The 7,370-nt window shown below is 47.1% G+C and overlaps 1 protein-coding gene across 1 annotated transcript in view; it reads right to left on the bottom strand.

Annotated features, from left to right (window-relative positions):
• NCKAP1L (NCK associated protein 1 like) overlaps positions 1-7,370 on the bottom strand; it is a 44,096-nt gene continuing 36,726 nt past the window's right edge. Inside the window, exons 30-31 of the mRNA XM_069489546.1 lie at positions 4,903-4,992; positions 1-1,369 (exon numbers count right to left, since the gene is read on the bottom strand). Coding sequence (XP_069345647.1) covers positions 1,238-1,369; positions 4,903-4,992 — 222 coding nt within the window. The 3' untranslated portion in view covers positions 1-1,237. The remainder of the gene's footprint in view (positions 1,370-4,902; positions 4,993-7,370) is intronic.

Genomic DNA, 7,370 nt, shown 5'->3' with positions numbered 1-7,370 from the left:
CAACAGTTGCTTCTCTTTCATCATGGAAGTATGGACATGAGCCTAATTAATCAACCAGCTAATTATTTTTGCCCCTTCCAACCATTCTAGACCCATGAAATATATGATCTGTTGCTCCAGTCCTCCATGGCAGTGGGTGCACAAAAGTGATGAATGGAGGCCACTGTTTCCTGCCATGGAGTTAACTAAACCTAGTTTAGTGCCATCTTGAACGCCCCAGGCTCTGACACTTGAAATTCTAATTAGTGCAGAAAAGGACCAAGTTGAAACAGCTTGTACTCCCTCAAGGATACCCACTCTTAGGGCCCTACAACCTAATGAGGTCTGTGAAATTTAAGATCTAAAAGAGAAATCCCTGCCTGGAGCAACAGCTGTACCCAAGCAGACAAGAGGATTTAGGGTTAAATTAGCACCCCTAGATAGGAGGGGGAGTACCCCCAAATGGTATGGGAATGAAAACCCATGAGCCTGGTCCAATTAGTTGTCATGTGACTTAGAACTGACCTACACTGACCCTCAGCTCTGGGCTGTGGAGATATCAAAGCAGGGGGGGTTAAAGCATGACAGAACTCACTCATTACCTACAATGTGTAGTGAGGCAGATGGGCAGTGGAAATCTCCAAAGGGCACTTCCTCTTTGCCCCAGTAGGAAAGACAGTCAAGTTGGAGGCTAAGGAAGAGCCCCAGTGACTCGTAAAATAGCCCCACAAAGGAAAAGGGGTTCCTTTGCTGCTACTTTGTAGTATGAGCAGGCTGAATGTTTGCTGAACACATTTGGAAAAGGAAGAGAGGAGATAATGGTCCTAATGAATGTGCTGGAGACAATAGCAGCTCCAGTGGGAGGATTACAAGCTCATTATGGTTTAATATGATGATTGATCATCTCTGCCCGCCAGCATTAGCCTAGAATAGTGATGAAGGTCAGAGAGACCCATGCCTGTCAGAGCGCAAGCTCTACTCATCAGAAGATAGAAAATATACTTGTATGTCACTTGTTTTTCATTGTAAAATTCACACATGTGGCCCCAATCCCCTTTTTCCATAAACTGTTCTCCGTGGCCCCAGCCTGGGCCACTTCTCTGTGATTTCTCAGCCCCGATTGTTCCTCTGTGATCTGTCCGTCAGCTCTGGCTCCTGATCCTTTCCCTAGTGACCCCACCCCATTCCCATCCCACCCCTTGAGAAAATGACCACAACGTCCACTACGGCATGGGTTTAGGTAGGCCCTGAGGGCCCTTCAGTGGGTACCAGCAGGCACCCGGTTTAGATGGAAGGCCCGGGACACCTCCCGATAGGCATTTCGAAGCAGGACATAAGGGAAACAGGACTCCAGCATGTCCAGGGTCAGGAAGGATGACTCCTCCACCACCTGGAAGAGATAGGGACAAGAGATGAGAATCTCAGGTAGGACATATGTCTGTGACATCCTATTCCTCTTCATGTAGTTCCTGGGCCCTCTGAGCCCTTAGAGTCACAGTGGACAGCGTTCCAAATCGTGCTCTGCCCCCTACCTCCCTCACTTGGTTTGGCTCCAGGAAGGTAACGGGGCCTCTTCAGCCCCTTGTAGTGGCCCCTGTCTCCTTCATCAGGGCCATGTGAAGGGCACAGAAGCAGAAGGCAGGAGAGAACCACTTCCCTAGCAGCAGAAAAACCCATTCCCTACCATTCTGGATGCTAAATCATATGTGGGTGGGAAGCACAGATGCAGGTAAAGATGGATAAAAGTGCTAATTACAAAGCTTTGCAGTGAGAGAAACAATTGCCACTGCAGCCCAAGGAAGAAGGGCCTGGAATCCACATGGATCCTGCTGTATTGGGCCTCAGTCTCCTCCCTCTCTCAGTACAGTGCTCAGGGAACAGTAAGGATGCTGCATAAAGGAGCAGGCATGATTAATTAGTTTAATTAGAAGCCTGCATGCTGCAGTAATCCCAGCAGCCCCCACAGCCAAGCAGGAAGATAGATCAAGATGCCCGTGGAAGGGTGGGGGTGGGCAGAGGGGCATATTCGTGAAGAACAGCACAAACGAGTGTTGGGCTGGAGGGTCCCCATCCCTGAGGAAGGAGCAGCGTGTATTTCCTTCAGTACCCTCCTAATCCCAAACTAAAAGAACACTCTGGAGAGAAGTGTCCCATATCCTCTGGCAATTCACACAGATGGGCCCTCCCCAATATGTCTGGTATTTCAAGTCCTGAAAATTCACTAAGGAAAGAGAATCTCCCATATCTATTATAACATGTTTCTCTCTCTCTGAAGACCTTTCAAGTTTTAAAATTTGTAAGATTTGGCAAACACATGCACACACGATACACACAACAGCTGCAACAGAGTAGAAACTTCAGGCAGAAGAAAAGGAAATCTGCTGGTAAAACTGTAACCCTGACCTTAGGTTAGACAACAGAAAGAATTCCTCAGTAGGCAAGACTTTCAAACTCTAGGCCAGGAGAGAGACGAGATCTCTTCTCTAGGACACTACCCTCAGGTACAGGGAAATGAGTAATGACCAAGTGAATCCGCTGGCCCAAGACTTTCTATTCTCCAGAAAGCACAGGAAAATAACAGGACTCCCAACTGGCCAACGTTTATGGGAGTGGAAACGGCCCTAATGTGAAAGCCAAGAAACCTGGGTTCTGGTCCCAAATCTGCCATATGTTTTAGGGGAGACTTTGACTATCATCTTTCCCTCTTCCTCAGTCTCCTCACCTATGACTTTAAGTACTGGACTAATTGCCAGGATCTGGTCTGGTTCTGACACTGGGATTCCATGATTCTATGAGAGCCACCTCCTTCCCCAGGAAACCCATGCCAGGAACAGGCTGCCAACACTGGGCATGGGCACTGCCCAAGCTTGACAGCCAAGACAGAAAGACCCCAGGGAGAGAAGTGCTGGCCAGAATTGGAGGCTACAAGAGTAACCTCTTAACTCAGAATACATCTCCTTCCACTTCAGTCATTTCCAATTTCTCTGTGGAAACATTTGCATTTAAATTGCTTTGCAGCTAGTCCCTCTATTTTCCCCCTCCAGCAAAAAGCGCCTGGTCCTAACTCTGCTCCTGCCACTCTGCCAGTCTCACTGGGAGGCCACAAGGGACAGACACTTTTCTACACTTGGGGTAGGGTGGATGGGGGTGTCAAAGCAGAAGAGGGAGGGGGGCTGGGGGGCAATACAGAATCGCCTCCAACCTTACAGAGGTGAAAACTGCCTGAGGAAATGAAGAGGCATGCCGAAATCATCCAGAAATTTAAATGAGCAGCAGAGAGAGGGAGCTTATATTTGTTGAGCATCTATTATGTACTGGGCACTTTCACACATATTATACCTCATTAATTCAAACCACTCTCTCTTAAGGGTTATTACCCACTTTATGGATAAAGAACTAGAGTCCCAGAAAGTTAACTGCCTTGCTGAGCTCATGCTGCTCCACATAATGTGCCCATCTCACCCACTAGTAGCGTTTGCCCTCCCTCTGTCCAGTCTGCCTCCTCCTTCCTCCCACCCCTCACCACACCCACACGCCCGTGTCCATTCTCTTCTCCATCATAATCCTTAATCAGCCCAGGCTAGGCTTTTTTCTAGCTGAAGAAACTGAGACATAAATACCACTCGGTGCCTGTGTACTTATAGGAGACCAGGAGGGAATCCCAGGAATTCTGCCCCTAACATTTCTGGGCCTGGTTCAAGAGTACAAATGCAGATGCACGCAGCATATGACTAATTAAATCAAACCAATGAACTATTATAGTCTATCTTTCAATCTTCAGAATGTATCTTTGTAATTTTATAGAAGTCAAGGTTTGAATTAAGAATTCTCGGACTCCTCAGAGTTCTGCACCAGAACAGGGTGAAGGGGAGAAACAAGCTTCCAGCCCAGTCTTCCTTCTCTTCCCACCCCCAGTTGGAGGGGTTTTGTATACACATGTAGACCTCCCTAGCTGCACATCTAGACTCCAACCTTATGTTGCTTGGGCACTAGAGGCACATGCACCAGCAGCCTAGTCTGCCTCGGTAGGATGGACGTGGGGAAGAAGTTCCACACAGGCCCTACGAGTGGGCTGAAGCTGCTTAGAATTCTGGGGTTCCAGACATCTTTAGTGTGGGCTTGGAGGTGAGTCACAGGCTCCAGGTGGGCATATCATCTCCCCATAGGCCAAAGGAAGCCAAAGGAGGGCGTTGTAAACATGGAGCCCTGGCAGGTGGCCTCCTGTCCATACATAAGTGCAGTACTAAGCTGGAGAATAAGACCTTTAGAGGAGAAGAGTAAATGTGTTGAAGAGGGAAACAGGGTCACGAGAAAAAAAAATTTTTTTTAAGTTAACTGAGTCAGAGTTCCCAGAACTTTCTGCCAGAGTAGAGGAAAGCCCACAGCTTGGGAAGCAAGGAGAAAAGATAGCAGGTGCTGCCTGATTCATAGCCCGCTGGGCTCCCAGCCTTTTAGCTTTTCAGTGAAAATCCCTTCTCTCCTCTGAGCCCCCACCCCTCAAAGCCCTGGGTTCAGCTCTGTGCCATCCAGCATCCTCGTCATCGTACCCTTAGCGACAAGAAATACAGTGTAGGAAGTTGGCAAGTGAAACCAAACATGTACTGAAGGTAGTTACAGGTAAGGGACATAGCTGCCCCTCCAGGTCAGACTCAGAAACCTTGCAGGATAAGGGGCACCGCCAGCTAGGGGCCAGGAAGGCCCCGTCCTGCAGAGAAGTCCCTGAAGACTCTACTCTGGGGTTGCAGGACAAGTTTAGAATGTTAACCAGGATGTGAGGACTAGACCCAGAGAGCCAGGCAGAAAGAAGTTCTTAGGTAATGCTTTTGGATGATGACAATGGCAGAGATCCAAAGACCCTAAAGAGGAGTCTCCCTCTGGCCTTTCCTCTCTCTTTTCCCAGACCAGCTTAAACCACATACATACCAAGCGCATGAGCAGAGAAATGGATTCCCGATTTCTGGTTTTAAGCTTGTCTGTCTCCTGGCCCAGCTGCAAAAGGCTGACAGAGGCCACCTGTAAGGGAAGAATTTATAAAGCAGATTTTTATGGAGGTCAGAAAAGGACAGCCTCAGGCCACAGGAACTTAAGAAAAGATCAAGGAGGAGAGTTGAGAAGTGCCAGGATGTTCCTGAAGACTCAGGGTGGAAAAGTGGCAAATCCCCTAGGTTTCAGAGACACACATTGCCTGCAAACCAGCCTGGATCCCGTTGGCCTGCCAATGCAGACAACAGGAGGTGCTGGGGGAGAGGCTGCAAGGAGCAAGGAAAGAACCTAGAGCAAAGGCAGGTGATGCTGTATGCCAGGAGATTCGTCTCTCTTTTCTAGGCAGCCTCCAGACACCACTGTCATCGGGCTGTTTACAGCTGATTCCCCACCCAGTTCGAGAAAGAGCAGGGCCTCTGATTCAGACACCGAGCTCTTGGTGTTAACTCCCAAACGGCTGTCATCTCCATTCACCTCCAGGCCTCCAACAGATCAAAGAGGGAGGAAGAAACATGACTCATTGTATCCCAGGCCCAGGTTACCTGCATTTAGCAAATAAAGAGGATAAAAGGGAAAAGAAGAGGAAAAAAAAAATTCTGATCTCACCCCATCTTAGAGATCTGGTGTGAATCCTCCTTATATCTAAGATGCTCAGAGCCAGGTCTATCTGGTTGGCTGTCCCAGCTTACACAGAGACCCTTAACTAAGCTTACAGTCCCTGATACGTACGTACTTCTCAGGATGAGAGTATAATTTCTGAGAAAACAGTCTGATCTGCTGTATTTCCTCCTGGAAAGAGACAGATGAGTCCCCAGTTCTTAAATTGGGACCATGCTTTGCAAAGAAATAAGCTCCCCATTACTGAGGATGCTCAAGCAGGCAGTGGGTAATGGACCATGTATCAGAAGTATATGAACAACATTACTCCAAGGGAGATTTAGAATGTAAAATTCTAGGGCCTCTGTCACCTATGGAAATAGTTCGTTCATTCTGTGTTTTCCCAGAGGCAAAACTGAGATCAATGATGATAGTTACACAGAGTCAAACTTTGGCTAAAATTTTTTTGAACAATTTTTTAAAACAAATTGGACATATTAATAACTTACAGTGGAATCAGCTGCCTGCTTGTAAGTTCCAGTCCCTAGAAATTGAGACCAGTGGCTTCCAGACAAAACAGCATCAAGATTACCTGAGAACTTGTTGGAAATGCACATTATTTAGCCCCACCCTAGTCTACATCAGAAACTTTTCAGGTGCTTCTGATCTACACTAAAGTTTGCGAACTAGTCATCGACTATTTGTCAGTACAGAGTTAGAAAAGGCCTTATGATTATGAAACTAGGTCGGGCGTGGTGGCGCATGCTTGTAATCCCAGCATTGGGGGAAGCTAAGGCAGGAGGATTGCTTGAGGCCAGGAGTTCAAGACTAGCCTAGGCAACATAGCAGAAACACAGTCTCTATTAAAAAAAAAAAAAAATTAAGGGGGCATGGTGGTGTGCACCTGCTGCCCTAGCTACTTGGGAGGCTGAGGCAGGAGAATCACTTGATCCCAGGAGTTCAAGGCTGCATTGAGCTATGATGACAACACTGGACTCCAGCCTGGGCGGCAGAGCGAGAGACTGTCTCTCTTTTACTTTCTTTTTTTTTTTTTTTTTTGAGTTAGGTTCTCAAGAGACTGTCTCTTAAAACAAGAAGATTATAAGCTGGGCTATAAGATTACAGTGGCTCACACCTGTAATCCTAGCACTCTGGGAGGCCAAGGCAGGTGGATCGTTTGAGCTCAGGAGTTCGACACCAGCCTGAGCAAGAGTGAGACCCTGTTTCTACTAAAAATAGAAATAAATTAGCTGGACAACTAAAAATATATAGAAAAAATTAGCCGGGCATGGTGGCACATGCCTGTAGTCCCAGCTATGTGGGAGGCTGAGGCAGGAGGATCGCTGGAGCCCAGGAGTTTGAGGTTGCTGTGAGCTAGGCTGACGCCACGGCACTCTAGTCCGGGCAACAGAATGAGACTCTGTCTCAAAAAAAAAAAGATTATAAAACTCAGTGTCTCTCTAACTTTAATATGCATCTGATCTCTCCTGGAGACCTTATTAAGAACACAGGCGCTGGGACTCACCCTATGATATTCTAATTCGGTAGGTCTGCTGTAAAGATCAGGAATCTGTATTTTAATGAGCTCCCCAGGATATACTGATGTACACCAAGGTGCATGGATTCGGTTTAATTTGAATTCATGGGTTCAGTTTAATCTCTATATTTTATAAATGAGGAAACTGAGGCCCCAAAAGTTTGTCTCTTCAGAAGTCGAACTTCTTAGTGGCAGATCCAGAACTAGAATTCAGATTTTCTGAATCACTGTCCAATGATCTTTCCAAGTATTCAGCTGTTAGGGAATAGAAACT

The sequence above is a fragment of the Eulemur rufifrons genome, chromosome 16 (genome assembly GCF_041146395.1).
Source record: "Eulemur rufifrons isolate Redbay chromosome 16, OSU_ERuf_1, whole genome shotgun sequence".
Taxonomy (NCBI): domain Eukaryota; kingdom Metazoa; phylum Chordata; class Mammalia; order Primates; family Lemuridae; genus Eulemur; species Eulemur rufifrons.
Note: the sequence above shows the minus strand (reverse complement) of the source record. Positions and strands in the feature narration are given on the sequence as shown.